The sequence below is a fragment of the Barbatula barbatula genome (genome assembly GCF_947034865.1).
Source record: "Barbatula barbatula genome assembly, chromosome: 1".
NCBI lineage: Eukaryota > Metazoa > Chordata > Actinopteri > Cypriniformes > Nemacheilidae > Barbatula > Barbatula barbatula.
The window spans coordinates 7,854,323-7,871,083 of record NC_136766.1 but is presented as its reverse complement, the minus strand read 5'-3'; the positions used below and the strand labels follow the sequence as shown (position 1 = coordinate 7,871,083).

Here is a 16,761-nt window from a genome sequence, read left to right as displayed (position 1 = left end):
CTGTGATGTAATGTCACATAAGTGTACAGAATAAATGAAATATCTAGACTCAAAACACGAGGTAGTGAGTGTCCTCTAGTGGTGACTAATCTTACAACAGGAACGGCTATAATCCTAAAGGGATATTTTACCCAAAAATGAGGATTTTGTCATCATGTACTCACCCTCATTGACTCCCATAGTGTTGACAGTGAATGGGTAATGAGATCTGTTTGGTTACAGACATTCTTCCAAATATCTTTCTTTGTGTTCAGCAGAACAAATACATCTAATACAAGTTTGGAACAAACCGAGGGCCAGTAAATAAATTTTTGGGTGAACCATCCCCTTAAGAGCAACCAAAATAGTGGAAAACACATTTGTTTCCTTTAAAGGGGTCATATGGCATGAATACGTGTTTTTCTGTGTCTTTGTTGTGTTATAAATTGCCCATGCATGTATTGGACACGTAAAATGACAAAAGATGCATTCTATCTAAAAGCGAACGCTCACCCAGACCTGCCTGAAACGCCTCGTGCAACCACACCCCCACAAATCTACGTCAGTTTGTGGTATGATTTGACTAAGACTGCCAAAATGTATTGTAATGTGGGCGTACCTGTCATTACAATTACCATATTTGTAACATCAGGTTCCAAAGCAAGAGGCGTTACATTCGCGTCACACGCTTGCAGTATTCGACCAATCACTACGTACTGGTTAACTGGCCAATCATATCACACCTTTTCAGAGCAATGAGCCTTGTCAAAAATCTGCGCGTTTCAGAGAGGAGGGGGAAAGGAGGCGATACAAACATGCACGATATGTGGAAAATACAGCGTTTTCTAACCTTAAATCATGTATACACAAAACAAAGATAATATTCACTTAAGCCGTGTCATATGACCCCTTTAAATTGTTTATTTTTTATTTCCTTTGTCATTGTATAAATGAAATTACCGTTTAATTGCAATACCACAGTCACCAGTTTAATTCATACGCGAACAGAAGACAGAAAAGCCACACAAGGACATATGTGATTGTCTCATAAAAAGATTTATTTTTTGCCTAAATGTACAAAGGCAAGTTACAGTATTGTATAAAAAAAGAAACAGGGTAATGTACACTTTACATAAGAGAACAGTCTAAGAAAGAACAGAAAGGATTGGGTGAAACAGCCAAAGAATCATTTTAAACAGCCATATAAAAGTAAACATCCTGTAAGTACCGGGGCCAAGATACTCAGTGATGAAATGCCTTGGAGACACTGGGTTGAAACGCAATTAGAGAGAGGTTGTAGTCCATCGCAATAAATGATGCAAAGCATGCAACAGTGCACTGCTCCTCATAGATATCAAAGCACATCAACTGAGCACCATGTCATGACGAAAATATGTTCAGGACTTTGTACTTTTGAATATTCAGAAGGTGCAAACTCAAACGTCCCAATGTGTATAACTGGATTGTTGATTGTAATGTATTTCAGAGGGCAATGCAAAAGAGTGTTCAGTGTACCATGGTTCACATGAAAGGTATTGTATATGAGCCAACGTAATCCTCTGAACATCTGCCTGCTGTCCATCGCCTAGTACAATCTGCCTGCTCTTGATGAAAAAACTACCCACATTAATGCGCATTCTAGCAGCAAACAACCAGTTAAACCACTTGAGAGCCAAAGAAAGCTTGAGTGTTCTCTCCTACAACGTTTTCAAAGGGACCTATTGAATGCAAAAAACAGCAAGCGTTGTGACCTTAAGAAAGAGCAAATTAAACTGAAAGGAAGAGTGTTTCTCAATAGCTATTTTAAAACAGCCCCTCTGTACATCATATACAGACATCACATAGTGTGTGCAACCGAGAATTACGACAGCGTTTGGTACAAAACCAAAGTTTGCTTTGCCTGAGGGGACACCGTATTAAGTCACATCTCTAGTGCTATAGTACACATGCGAAACGACACGTGAAACACAGTGAGCATGACGACCTATGAAAGCGTGTTCAATTCAAACGGCCATCGAAACACGCTGGAGTTCACAAAACCTTGACGATAAGTGTTCAGGGATAAACGGCCCCATGCAAAGAACTTCAGGACAATTAGTACAAAACTACTGGGCCTCTGTTGTCACTAACCCCTCACTTGTACATACCCCTGCATAGTGCTATAGCAGAACGTCCCGCACACGAGCACCTCTAAAGGAACTTCTAAACCATGTCACTTTAACAAACATCCATTTTAAACCTTTGCGATGGATCTGAAATTGGGTTTGTGATGGGGTCAGAACGCCATCGCAAAGAGATTCAAGCTGCAACCAAATTCAATTCCGTTGGGTAAATAGACTGGTGATAAGGTTTCATGTAATAGCACGATGGTACGGTGCACACGAGGCATCCTATTCCACAAATCAAGGGCTCGTTCGATATCTTACTGAAGTCTTAAAGCAGTTGTGCGAGGACAGCAACAGATGCTTCCCGTGAGCTCCATGCTGATGCTACAGATGAACATGTCTCACTAAAACGGTCATCATAAAAGAGAATAGTATAGTTTGAGGAAAGTGGTATGATCGGCTGTAATAACTCAAAAATGTCCAATAATGAGACATTTATGAAGACGTTAGATGATGTCATCTGCTTTGCATTGAACTGTGCTGATAGAAGAGCGAAGTCGGGCGTGAGGAAAAGAGAGCAATCTTGAGTGAGGCATGTGGTAATGAAAACCAATTAAAAACCACCGGCAGATAGACAGAATTATGAGACAATGCTAAATATTATCTGCAGCTTTCAGTTGTGGTATCTAGAGAACAACAATTCAAAAACCGTGGGTCAAAGATATTGACTTCTTCAGTGAGGATGCAAATACAAAATAAAAAAAGAGAAACAACTTTAGTCATCTCAGTGTGATAAACTATTTTCAGTCTTCGTGTTATTATTTCCCCTCCGGTCCGAGCCTCTCGTCTGGCCACAGCCTGCTTAGTGAGCATCAGTCCTTTGTCTCTTAATGGTTCACAGGTAGAGTTCAGTGGCCAGCTAGGCTCTGAGCGGGGCAGAATGGCTTTGAACCTGGACTCACAGTCTGTAGTGGGGTACGAGGTACGGATACTAGGAAAAACATTGATCTGCCACACATTCCGGCAGAAAAAAAAACTAAAATATAGAAACACCATTCAACTGATGTCTAAATGAACTCCATATACTTCCCCATGTGATCCAGTCACATGATTATTTGTAAAGGGTGAGATAGTCAGGGTTCCCTAAAAAGCACAAACAAAAAACAATGGGTTACAATAAAGCCTGTAATTTGTAGATGAAATGTATTTTTCAATGATTTTTCTATCATTCCACCAGAGGTCAGTATAAGGTGTCATTGAAAGTATAGGGCGTGTTGTGCTACTACTACAGCTGGTGTCCTTAAATCACCGGTCTCCGTCCAAAGGACTTTAAATAATCATAATGGCTTGGAACGGATGGACGTCTACAGAACCCACAATATCTCGAAAACCTCCTGTACTGACGTTCCTGTGAGCTTCAGGAACTACAAAGAACTCTCTGTAAGTGTGGGTATCAAAAACAAGCTTTTGACATGAAAGCAGAGAGATTCCCTTTATTTAGAGTTTAAACCTTCTGACCACTTTGCTTTATCTACAGGTTTCCTCTTACCATTCTCACCTCCGTGCTGGCGGGTACAGGGAAGGGGCTGAGGCTTGCTGACTGGCAACAATCGCTGACGATGAAAGACCTGCAATAAAGAGTCAATTAAAATCAAGCGAAAATAAATGCGGTTTTACACTTAATAAAGGACATCAAAATGTAACAAAGCAAAAAGTCAATGCAAAAAACTTAATTAAAAAACCCAGTAATCTATAACATTTGTCTCTATATCGCCGAAAATGCTGGTTATTTTATGAATTTATCTTCACATGGGTTGAAGTCAAATGATGTCAATCTGACATTTCACGTGATTTACAAATTCACCACAACAGTGATAAAGACTTTACTTGCCCTTAGTATAAAGTGTTTACACTGCACGCAAGATACGCGACAAAAACAGAGAACACAAAATATAATCAGTGATGCTATTTGCATTGGGTGAAGTGCACTGCGTAAGTAATCCCTGTTATTGCTTTTTCGGTTTACTCTCACTTTGGTTTTTACACTAGTAAACTGTAGTAAATTGTAAGGTGCCGTTATATTTTATAAACGTTTTCAGTAGTACTAACTATAGTTGTTGTGCTTGTATAGCTTAAGACAAATTCATGATGAGACACCCGATAACTCGCCTATTTTGTTACAGAAGAGATGGATGGCCAACCAATACAGGTTTACTCTCTCTCTCTATGGTCATTATTAACAATTCCAGAGTTTCCTGAACCCTCCATACACTAAATTAGTGAATTGATAAACTAGAAAATACAGTATTAAACCTTAATATTTCAAACGGTGCGGTTCAAAAACACTATAGCATCTCAGAATTTTACTAAAGTTTACATAAGAAATAATAAAGTATACTACAATATTTAGTTTTCATTTGGACTGGCACCTTATTACGGTTAATAAACACCATTACATGCTTTGATAGTTAAACTAAAAAAGTTTGTTTACATCACATCAAATGGTTTATTGCGACCCCTCAAAAAATTGTTTGAGTAATATAAACGTTTTCATTGAACACACGTGCCGGCCCAAACTTATCTTCCGGTCTGTTGATGGTTATAACAACAATTCTTATTTAATTTATGAAAATATTTGTTCATTTTAACATTTTATTGTATATTAATTGTATTGAATTAAATAAGAACTACTCGAGAGTTATTGATTCTTCGCGGAGGTCTACCGAAAGTTAAGTTTGGGCCACATTACATTTGTTGTTTCCGCTGAAACAGTCTTTAGAAAATATGAAGTAAAAATGTATTAGGATGAAATCTAAAGAGTTTCGTAAAATGCATTTGTCAACAACATTTGTAATTTTACATTAAAATGTAATGTGCAAAAGACCTAAACCACTGACCTGTGGCATAGGACAGATCATACTGCCCGGCTACAAGAGGATAACCTAGGTGGTGATGGGGTGGCATTATGCGTTGGGAGGGAGACGAGCGAGGTCGATCTACTTCTCTCTCCCTTTCCCTGTCTCTCTCTCTTTCCCGATCTCCTGCCCCTCGCTCTCTTTCATGAGAGGGCTTGTCGGCAACAGTTGGGGATTTACTCTTGTACTGGTTGGCGTGTTGATGCAGTATGTCCAGGGCTTTGGACTCTGAAGCAGACTTGCTGCTGACCGTGGGACTGGAGCGAGACCTCTCTCCGTCTTCACTGCCCATTTTACTCCCGTAAGGAGAAAAAGGGTATCCCGCTGGCAGATAAGACCCTGAAGATTAGAAGGAGACCATTAGGACTGATTTCTACTACATTTCCCACCATTAATAATTCTGAGGTCAGAAACATACAGTTTAGTAAGTGAAGTAAGCTAAATGTTAGTGAATAGTTTGCCTTACCTGGGTAGTTCTGCATCATAACTGAGGACATGCCCCTGTATCCAGGATGACTGGTGTCATAACCCTGTCCAAAAGGATATCCATGCATGTAATGTAGGTACGGCTGGTGCTGGTGTTGGTGCTGGGCCAAAGGGGAACCAAAAGGTATGTGGGCATTAGACCGAGAATCTTTCCCACCGCCTCGCTGGTCCTCTGCGCTGGGAGGACATGAACCGTCAATTCCGTCTTTATTCTCATCTTTGGAGCTGTTGTCCTTCGTCCTAGACCTCTCCTCTTTGACTTTTCTGTCCCGCTCTCGATCTCGCTCCTCTTCTGGTGGTCTCTGATTCTCAGGGTACTGAATGATCACAGGCAGAGATAAAATGTTTTAATAGAGTCCATCTTCAGAAAAATAAGTTCTAAAATATTTCCCAAAAATACAACTAAAGCATGCACATTTTTGCACTTTTGTCTAGCATGTGTCATAAAGGGTAACGTTTTTTGTATGTATAATAGGATTCGAATAAGCGCTTTAGCAAATATATACCTTTTTTGGTTTTTAGAGTGTTAACACTTAAAAAATATCCTTTTTTTTTAAAATGAATTTACAGTGTACCCGCATATGATGGGTTATTTCAATGGTTGCGTTTAAATATGGACATATTTTAGGTTTATTTAAACCAATGGTTGGGTTTGTCCGTATTTCACCAAACCACGCGTTGAAACAACACAGTCTTTAAGAAGCACTTGTTTGTCTCACCTGTCTGTACCACATGGCTTGCTCCATACCCAGTCTGGCCGACTCCACATTTGCCTTGGAGTCATCCTTTCCGTGATGGCCAGCTTCACTGAGCTTCATTTTAAGCCCTTCAGCCTGCTGTGGCTGCAGCTTGGCCTCCTCCCCTTTGGGGATGATGACGGATTTGGCAGGTTCAAAGGAAGTGTCTCTATGCTTGCCAGGGGCCTGTGGCTTCCCCAGGTCTGAAAGGCTGGGGGCTTTTGTCAGTCCTGGAGGAACAGGACCTTTCTGTTTCCAGTCTTCCTTATGGGATGCATCCTTGTCCTTTACACCTGAATCAGGTTTCTTTTCAGCAGACCTATGCTGCTCCGCCATAAGTCTTTGCCTCTCCTCGTATTGCTGCCTGTAGGCTGAATTAGTGTTCATGAGGTGGTTGTGATAAACCTGATCGGGGTATCCGTACGGGGGGACGTAGTACTGGTTGTAGTAGAGCGGTTGCATGTACATGTTGGAGCGTTGCTGAATGACCGAAGCTTGCTGTTGTTGGTGGTGTGGCTGACTTGAAGCAACCTCGGATTTTCGCTCATCCTGCACCTCCACCTTGTTTCTCTCCTCAACGGATTCTTGCTCATCCTCCTTTTTTACTTTCACAGCTTGCCCATCTTGTGGGGGTCCGCCAGCCTGGGTTCCACCGGGGCTTGGATGGGTGTAATTGGGAGAGTAGTAGTTTTCGTAGCTAGCATAATATGAGGACTCTTTGTTGGTTGCCTGTGAGGGAAAGAGCGACTTCTTCGCACCGTCCCTCATTGACTGATCTTCTGTCTTGCCTTTGACCCCTTCCGCTTTGCCTTCACCATCCTCTCCCGCATCAGATATGTCAGAGTACGCAGGGCTGTTTGTCTTTACTGATGAGCTATCCGCACCATTCTGGGAGACTGCGTGAAGTGGAGTGAGGGGTTGTCCACTACTATCAACCCGACTGGCCACACCGATCGATGGACTGGGAGCATTATCCGTAAAGCTGTATATTTTATCCGCCTCTGCTTTCATACTAGCTAGGCGACTTTGATGTGGGTCAGAGGAACCATTGAGATGACCCTCACTTCTACTTCCTGGATCAGAGGACTCAGAATAAGGGCTTTTCCCATCTTCAGGCTTCCCACCCTTGCCTGGGATCTTGGGGCTGTCTGCATCTTTTCCGAGATCTTTCTTTTTCTTGTCCTTTTTCTTCTTGTCCTTGGAGTTGCTCAGTGCTGGATTAATTGGTGAGGAGTCTCCAGCTACGCCCAACTTTGACTGCATGCCTTTGAGTTGGGGACTCTTAGGAATGCCTTGCAACATGTTGGCCATCCCTGGAGGATGGCTTGGGCTCCCACCGCTGAACGCCGTTGGCTGCAAAGAGTACATCTGCTGAGAGGTAAGGGTGGGAGCCATAGTTCTGGAAGACTTTATGTTCTTCTGGGACAGTTTGTCAGACTTGGCACCACTTGTCTTTTTGGACTTCCTGTCCTCCATGCCGTCATTACTAGCCTCGTCAGGAGTGAGGCAAGGCCCATCCTCACAGCCTTCCATAGGTGTGCCTTCAGCTTCGACATCACCATTCTTTTTCTTCGTCTTGGATCCAAACTTTCCAGGAGAGGGAGATGGACTCGGAGCATCAAATCCTCTTCCTTTAGGTGTGACTGAGCGTGCTGGGGAGAGAGAGCATTTTTGTGTAATCGAAGCTCCGTTACAACTTCCTGGCTCTGGGTGGAGAGAGGATTCTTCACCGTACTCGCTGTCTCCATCCATCTCCAGTTTAATATCATCATCATTGTGAGCACGGGCCTGGTGGTATTTCAGACCATTGATGTGTTTGTACTTCTTGTTGCAGTTGGGGTGTGGGCAGTCAATGAGAACTGGTGAAGGACAGCTGCGGTCTAGAGGAGGAGGAGGAGGAAGGGACTCTGTTTTAATGATGGGAATTGGGAGTGTAGAGGGAATCACTCCACCGTTCGAACTTGTGCGCATGCGCTTGTTGCCTTTAGAGTCCTCTGAGCTCGAGTTTGGCTCCATGTCTGATGCAGGTTTGCTTTTGCGCTTATTGGCTGAGGACGGACTGGCTTTAATGTCTTCAGTGTTGCTGTTGGGCGGAGTCCTGCGCTCAGAGGAATTCTGGCTGCCGCGTCGCCCCTTGCTGTTGGAACTCGCTCTGGTCTTGTTACTGTTGCTACCCTTATTATCAGATGAGTTGCTGTTCTCGTTGACTGGAGTGTTGCTATTGGGTCGCATTCTCTTACCACGACCGCGCCCGTTTCTCATCTCGAGGTCACTTGTAGGAGACTCACAAAACCTTAAAATGGAAATTAAAAATACTTTTATGAGATTTTCTACAGACGAGACAGGTCTTATTTTGATTGTAATAAACCTAAATTGAACATTTTATTAGGCACAACTAAAGAGAAATCAAAAAAGTACCTTTGGAGTCTGTTCAATCTTTCATATCAATGTCCTTCAAAAACCTAGCATCTCCATATTTCGTGATATTTTGCCATAAATCATTATTGTTAGTAACCCTTTATTTTGTCACTGGGTTTTGCAAATATCGAACAAATAAAAAGTGCTTGTCAAGTTTGACAACACAGTATTTGCTCATTGAAAAAAATGGCAATGTTTTTTCTACTGACAGAATTTGTATATCCAAGGTATTGGAAGGACAGCAACAATATACTTGAAAGACTAAACAATAATTTTCATATGTACAACAAGACGAATAGTCTATAAATATTATGGTATCATTTTTATGTTTCAAAAGACTTTGACTTATTATTGTATCATTTTATAAAATAATATATTGTATACAGAAAGATTAACTTACTATTATAAAGATTAGGATTTACTCACTACTTATTTGTTTATCCCCGACTAGATAGGTTTTAAAAAATTGCAGCCATGGATATTCACACAATGATGCAATGCCTAAAAGTGTGATGGAACATAAATCTACAAAACATTTAGATTCTCAAATCCAGCCTGCGAATAGATTCTATTCTCATATCCTGATAGACTAGATGATGTGTCTCATCCCTGAGGGTTATGATATGATACACCCAGTGAGAGTTGCACCTGGCTGACTGCTAGCCCAGAGGGAATTGAGGAAATTAATGCGGGGGTGTTGGGGTGGTTGACAGTCAGACAGAGATGGCTGGGAAAGATACTATTCTATATGCTGGAAAGGTATTGACAATACCTTTTATTCTGTACTACGGTAAGATATCAGAGCATATTTTCGTAAAATAAATTGTCAATTGTACACGGTTTAGGACTCACAATAACATTTTAACTTCTGTTCCTAAAAACTTGGTTTTCCATACATGAATCGTGCAAATTTTAAATGCTACACACTTCACCCACCTTGGAGGAGCCCAGTCATGGCGAGTACAATCCAAAAGTGTCCCAACATAGGTCTTGTTCCTCCAAGTAACGTTGACCACCAGCATACCTGCCCAGCAAACAAGAGGACACTTATTATAATATACCTTTAGGCATATTTCTAAGATATCTTTCCTGTCTGTCCCCTATTCATTCCCTTTATTCTTTACACAACTCTGACACATGCCACTACTCCAATTTAAATAGATAAAATAGATGTTACTAAGGCCAGAACTCTCAAAGCAGCCCTGCTATTTTTACAGGTGCACATGATTCAACGCTGCTAAAAGCTGCAAAGAACAAAGAATGTTGTTTCTTGGAGGAAATTAGTTTGATGGTGCCCTTCATCTGACATTGCAGCACCGTTACTGTTCCTGCCTCGGCAAATAGTTCAGAAATTGTGCGAAACCAGCCGAAGCAAATTAAAAGGCTTGTGTTCGACAGGCATTCAGAGGCTTCACTACAGAAGCCTGTTCAGGTAAGAGCTGGATACTTCTGCGATTTTGCATTACTATAATAGCAGAGAAAATCAATATGACATTACAAATAATATGCATTTAGTAGCTTGGGAGAGGCAGCGTAATGTTGCATATCGATAAAGTTGCTTTAGTCGGCCTGCAAGCGGTCAGTCTTGTCTTCACATGGAGGCTAACAAATGTATTTCTGAAACTAGCATATCATGTTTCTGTAAGTACGCAGAGTTCAGATAGACAGTTCTTCAATCGATAGGATCAGGGTTTACAAACCAGCGCATTTACTTAAAGGTTTGAATGACAAAAGGCCAGTAAATGATGCATTTTTGGGTTAACAATCCTTTATGACTTTCTTTCTTCTGCAAAACACAAAAGACGACGTTTTAAAGGATGTTGTTAAATGGAACCCATTGACTTGCATTAGTTTTGTGTCCATACAACAGAAGGGAATGGGTGCCTGCGCTTTGTTTGGCTTTAAATGTTCTTCAAAATATCATTTTTACTTCATATTTTTTGTTGAACTTTCCCATTCAATAAATAAATAAAAAACATAGAAAGTAAGAACATAGTTTCTGTCCTTCACAGAATAACAATAACGTTATCCTATTTTCTTCGTTAGAAACCGAATAAACAAATCGGAAAAAGCTGTTCTGCAACATCTCAAATTGGTGGACGTCTACAGGATTCAAGCCAAACTCAACAAATGTCATCATTCACTGGACTTTCGAGATAACTTAATATTATTGTTTTTTTTAAACCAAACCCTCATCTTGTTTCCCCCAATCCCTAACATCACAGTGTGGGAGGTCGAATGTGAGAGCTGTTCCTTTGAAAAACGTCAATGGAGGTCAGTTGAGGGGCACATTAGCGGGGGCCCCTTCCTATTTCGCTAGCAGTCATTAGTGTTTCTCTGGCCACCTGTCTGAACCCGGGGCTAAATGGCCTGCTTTCACCTCTCCTGCCCTTCAGAAACCAGAGTAGAACAAACAGAAGCTTGGCATGTGTGTTGCCGCACACTTACACTCCATTAAAAAAAGCTCTATCGGAGTTAAAAGGCTAAACCGGCATAGATTTGTCTTGTGCCTTTGTCTAGGGTTTCATATCAATACATTTTATTTACAGCCACAAAAAATGAAAGACTTAAAACAAATGAAAACAGAAAAGGTAATAAGAAAATCAACAGTTTAAAACTACAGGAAATACTGGCAATAAAAACAGCACATCGATCCAATAGCTTGTCAAAGTGGAATTAAATAAAACAAAAAACGGTTGCATAAGGACACTGGCATATGAGCCCTACTGACTGGCATGGCTGCGTCTGCTGGCTGAGCACCATTCATAGTCTCTGGGTGAGGCTTTTCTGGGCTTCACTTCAAGAGTAATAAACTTTCAGAAGATTTAGAACTGACATTTGGACGCTTCAGCATGCGCGGCTTACGAGAGTGGATGCCACACCAACCCGACCCCGGTCTGCCTCCAGCGTCCCGCAGAGTGGATTTGTGTCACAGTGATGCTTAGAAATATTACTCCAATCTGCCTCTGACTGTTTCATCATGAACTGAAAGCTGTTTGCCCTTAACCTCCTGCCATTCGGGGATTCACGCACCAGGCTGAAACATGAGCAAGTCAATATGTCTGTGCACAAATAAGACGTTGGAGCACACCGGATACGATTTCCTCACTGATCTTGTGGTGAAATAAAGCATGGCACTGTTGATACGGAGAAGCCAGGAGAGGAAACTGCAACTCAGCAACTTAATCTGCAATAAGCATGATGGATCTGGATATTCCAATATCCAGTGAGCTGCCTCTGACATGGATTTAAGTTCATCATTTATTTTCCCTCATGACATAAGCATGTTTTTGACTTTCTTCTGTGGAACCGAAAAGAAGATATTTTGAGAGATGGCTCTTTGGTTTTGTATCCATGCAACATGTTCGTATGTTGGCGTGTCAATGTTGCCCGGCTAATCCTGTCGCCTGAATATGTGCATTAAAAGTTTCAAAACAACAGGAATGAAACCAAAATAAACATAACACGCTGGTAGTTATGGCTTAGGAGATGAGCAGTATGAGAGGAGTGGGTGGACTGTCTGCAGCATCTATAATAGCGTGCAGCACGGTGAAAAGACATCTCAAAGTGCTTTAGAGAAGTGTTCCAAGATCTGGCTGCTCTACTTTCCACCCACACAAAGTGTCACCGCCACAGATCTTCCCGACACCACGATGAGAAAAATAACACATCAAAAGAGAGATGCACACCAGTTTGTACCGGCCCTCACACACCCTTGCTACTTAACGCCTGCATTGGGGTAGCCCTCAGTCAGGGTAGACGTCACACTTGATGTGAAGGGAAACGAGGCTGTCGGGGATTTGTGCAAAAAACGGATTATTTTATCGTCATCTATATAATTAATAGCTAGAAAAGAGATCGATAAAATAGTTCCAGTTCTGGATACTGATCAATACAATTAGCCAATCGCAATTTGACTACATGTGAAACCGTCTCTAAAAAAGTAAAAGCTGTAGTTGCCCCGATCTCTTCTTGTCTTTGGAGATTAGGAGTGTTGAAGTAATTAAAACATAAATATGATGGAAAATATGGAATATATGTTGCATACAGCTATAATTATATATATATATATATTTAATAGATTATATAATAAATTTCATGAATACAAGAATTTTCATTTATATGATAAATAAGGGTTGTTGTTTATAATAAAATATGTCTGTTCACTTATTTATGTTGTATTTATAAATAAATATGCAAATATTTTGAAAATATGTACGTGTTTATAATTTAAATATGTATATAATCACTCATTTTTATATTTTACTTAAATATATACATGCATGTGTAAGTTAATAAATACAAAATTAATATGCACAGCAATCAGATCATATATTATTATTAACAAAAACTTTTATTGTTGATGCGATTAATCGGGATTAATCGTTGAACAGCCCCAAGATAAAAAAATGAATTCTTGATTTTCCGGACTATCCACAAAAACAACTGAAGTTGGCTTGTCCTCCTAAACATTGATAACAATCCTTGACATGGATATCAATGTTATGCCTGCACAGAATGTTCTGTACATTATGTAGAATGATTGTATGTAGAAAACAGCAAATCCTTCAGAACTTTTCACGTTGAAAACAGCAAATAAAATGCTTTATCAGTGTCACATATTTTCAACCTCAAGAATGTAATTTCGCGATAATGTAAGGCAATAAGGCAGTCGTGGCTGTGCCACATAGTACACAGTCGTTACATTCACAATATAGCAAAACAACTCATTAGCTCTTTACTTGCTATACGAGTACTATGAGTATATGAGTACTACAAACCCGTACAACCCAATGAAGATCTATAGCTCATTTTCATGCATGCGAAAATCAACCTAACGTCTACCCTGACTGACATTCAGGACTCTCTCTTTTAAAGTGAAGCAGCAGATGATACAAGTCTGCTTCCTGCCAATAGATTTAGCTTATGTTGAGAAAGTGTGCCAGTGGTTGGGTCAGCCTGTGAACGGTCTTGTGCTTCTCTTCTTCTTGACCCTTCGACTGCATTTTCTCTCCATATCCGACATCACACACACATACAGGCAGACAGCAGAGTGTCCACAGAGAAGCAGAATAAATCAGACATACTGCGCCCATGGCAAGAGAAACAGAAAACACTTAGGCAACCGTGCGCTGTGAATGTTGATGAGCCAACCCTCTTTATGTGGCAGCACTGGGGGGACGACAGCAGGCTGAGTGTGGGTGGGACCAACTCAACTGCCTACCCGTAGCCTAGATATGCTCTCATTTAGGGATGGAGATTTGTTTCTTTTCATGCTTGACAATCAGGAGCGAGCGAGGCTGAGAACACATCGCCCCGATGGATCTTGCGCTGGGCTATGATTAGATATAACAAATCCTCAAGAGATATAAACACACATAAAGCGGCTGAATCCGGTTATAATAAATTCATTTGGAAACGCAAGGTGTTATTTACAGCTTTGGATAAGAAGCTGTTAAAGGAACAAGAGTCTGCAATTATCAAGAGGCAGATTTATCATTCAAGACGTATAAAGATAAATCCGCTTTATTGACCCCAGGGGAGAAATTCTAAAAGTATGCAAATTAGGACAGGAGCTAATAACAATTGTTGTATTTGTATACTGATAATAAAGCGTTGAAACCTAATAAAAGCAGGTATAACAAAACTGTATGTTTTATTAAAGCTTTATATAATATATGTGCTTACCATCTTCGGTTTCTTGCCACACGATGCCCTCCAGGTTGACGCTGGTGCCAGGTTCACAGGGACCCAGGCACTCAGGCTCTGTAGACAGGGCCACATCAGATGTGTTGACAGCCACCGAACGTGTGCGCACCATCAGTTGCTCGCAGGGTGACGAGATGTCAGGATTTCCCATTGAGGCAAGGAGGTGAAGAGGTGGAGGAGCAGGGGTGGAGACCGGGGACTCCATCTGTAAAAGAAAAGCAATAGATGAGCTATGGTGGATCTCAGACAGGAAACAAATAATGCCTGAGGATCTGCACAAGCCCTGGAGGAATGTTCCGGGTTCGATACCATTTAAACTCAATCGACCGCCATTCTTCTAAAGCAATTCAATCCACTGATGGCCATCCCAAAGAGGCTATTTGTATACCCATGTTTTAAATCGCAGAACAAATCTGAAAACATCAAGATCATGAATCTGGCTTATGTAGCTGGATTCGTTCTATAGAAATAAAATCAGGTTGGTCGAGTTAACATGCACACACATTCTGGATTAAAGACCGTAAAGACGAGTCAATGCATTTGCCAATAAGGTTAACTGGCTCTTTTAATTAAAAGGCAAGACCTCCATCTCTACAGCTGCTGTATTAAACACCGTCATCTCTTCCATCTATTAATGAGGGTTTTTTCTCTGAGGTTATAAAGTCTTATTATTTTGCCTTACTTCTTTTCACAAGATTATTTATTTTATGGCCTCTCTGGGCATCAAAGCTTGGGTAGAATTGACATTTTTTGGTGGAGATAGCAGAGCAGAAATTTACCTACCATTTAAATCTGTGATAAGAACTTTTTTGGATACGAATAAAATAAGTTATTGAAACATGATGACATCTTTGTCCTGTGAGAGCTGAAAGGGAGTGGGGAGGGGTGGACTGGAGTGAGCCGTTGGTTGCAAATCGCAATCTCACCGCTCCACATCGCCTCTTTAAAGATTGGTGTTTAAAACGTTAACCTTAGTTTACTCCAAATCGGGGTGCGTTTCCAGAACAACGACATATAACTTACTGGTTAACCACCATGGTACTGTGCATCGATGGAGAAACTAGCTTCGCACTACTGTTACTTGTTTATTTTTCTCAAAAGCATGATGCATGCGAGTCCACATTTTAGGGCTGTGCGATATTGAAGAAAAATGTGATAGCATGCTAAATAATCCAATATTCGATATGCGGTACGATATTTCTTTTTCAATTTAAATTGTATTATAATATATTTAAGAAATAATATAAACAACATATATTTCACATTATTTTAGGAAAAAGAAAGCATCACTACAACTTCTGAAAGTGAACAGCCATGTTTCACTGTTGCATTATACAAATCTGACATTTTGTAAACGAACAAAAATAATTCAAACAAATTTCACCTTGCAACACGGATTATTGTTTGCTTCGTGTCAGAATTAAATAGATAATTTATAGCAAACCATCACGATATGCATATTGCGATATGCACATGTGCCATATTTCAATAATTTCTATATATTGCACAGCCCATGAATGGGTCATGTAACTTTGTTGCATATAGGAAACATTTTTATAAGTAAAATTGGTTCATATTGCTTATTGCTCCCTGAATTCTTTGTAAGTCACTTTAGATAAAAGCGTCTGCTAAATGACAATGTAAATGTAAAGTGGTCCCATCCCTACAAAACAAGTCAATATTAATAATAAATCATGACAAGATTCTGCATACACCCGTCATACGTATCTAAAAAACACAAGAAACAAACCTTCCAACCTTATGCAGAATGTGCTTTGCACAAAAAACCATAAAAAAAGAACCATAAAATAAACTTCCCAAAAGTGAGTTCTCCAAACGTGCATTGCCTCCAATGCTATACAGATTCACTGCATAATCTAATTTCTCCTCCTGGAAAAATGGTGACTGAATGTTTTGATTTCCAAGCACCTGAATGGTGAAAGGACCCTAAAGAGACGATGGGAAAATATGAAGTAGAAGGTCTCTATTGTGTCTAATGGGCTGTTATCACGTGTGATTGAGATAATAACAGCCTCAAGCTCCATGACTGTTTTAACCTCCTGCATGAAACATTACACCAGCGAGATGGGCTCATGTCATCTCAACCACCGGCTGATTTATGATGCTGCGTGACTGTCTGTGTGGTAGCTTATGCGCTGACACAACAGACAAGCAAATATCCAGCTGTCAGCTTACCCAGAAAAAACACACAGTCAGAAAGAGACACACGTCCACGTCCACTGATCTAGCTTTAATATACATCCGGTGGTTACCACACATGATGTGTGTTTCAATGAGCACAATTGAGATTGCAAAACGAATAGAGACACAATTGCACCGTCTGAATGTAAATAAAGCACTGAAGAGGTTTTGAAGCCAAGCGCCACAAATACATTGTGTCGCCAGCAGAAC

The 16,761-nt window shown here is 40.6% G+C and overlaps 1 protein-coding gene across 1 annotated transcript in view; it reads right to left on the bottom strand.

Moving 5' to 3' along the window:
* Positions 1 to 1,014: 1,014 nt before the first annotated feature.
* The window catches only part of znf609b (zinc finger protein 609b), a 50,436-nt gene continuing 34,689 nt past the window's right edge, over positions 1,015 to 16,761 (bottom strand). Inside the window, exons 3-9 of the mRNA XM_079454795.1 lie at positions 14,329 to 14,554; positions 9,577 to 9,664; positions 6,205 to 8,515; positions 5,466 to 5,802; positions 4,982 to 5,338; positions 3,634 to 3,712; positions 1,015 to 3,227 (exon numbers count right to left, since the gene is read on the bottom strand). Of these exons, the coding sequence (XP_079310921.1) occupies positions 3,639 to 3,712; positions 4,982 to 5,338; positions 5,466 to 5,802; positions 6,205 to 8,515; positions 9,577 to 9,664; positions 14,329 to 14,554 (3,393 nt within the window). The 3' untranslated portion in view covers positions 1,015 to 3,227; positions 3,634 to 3,638. The remainder of the gene's footprint in view (positions 3,228 to 3,633; positions 3,713 to 4,981; positions 5,339 to 5,465; positions 5,803 to 6,204; positions 8,516 to 9,576; positions 9,665 to 14,328; positions 14,555 to 16,761) is intronic.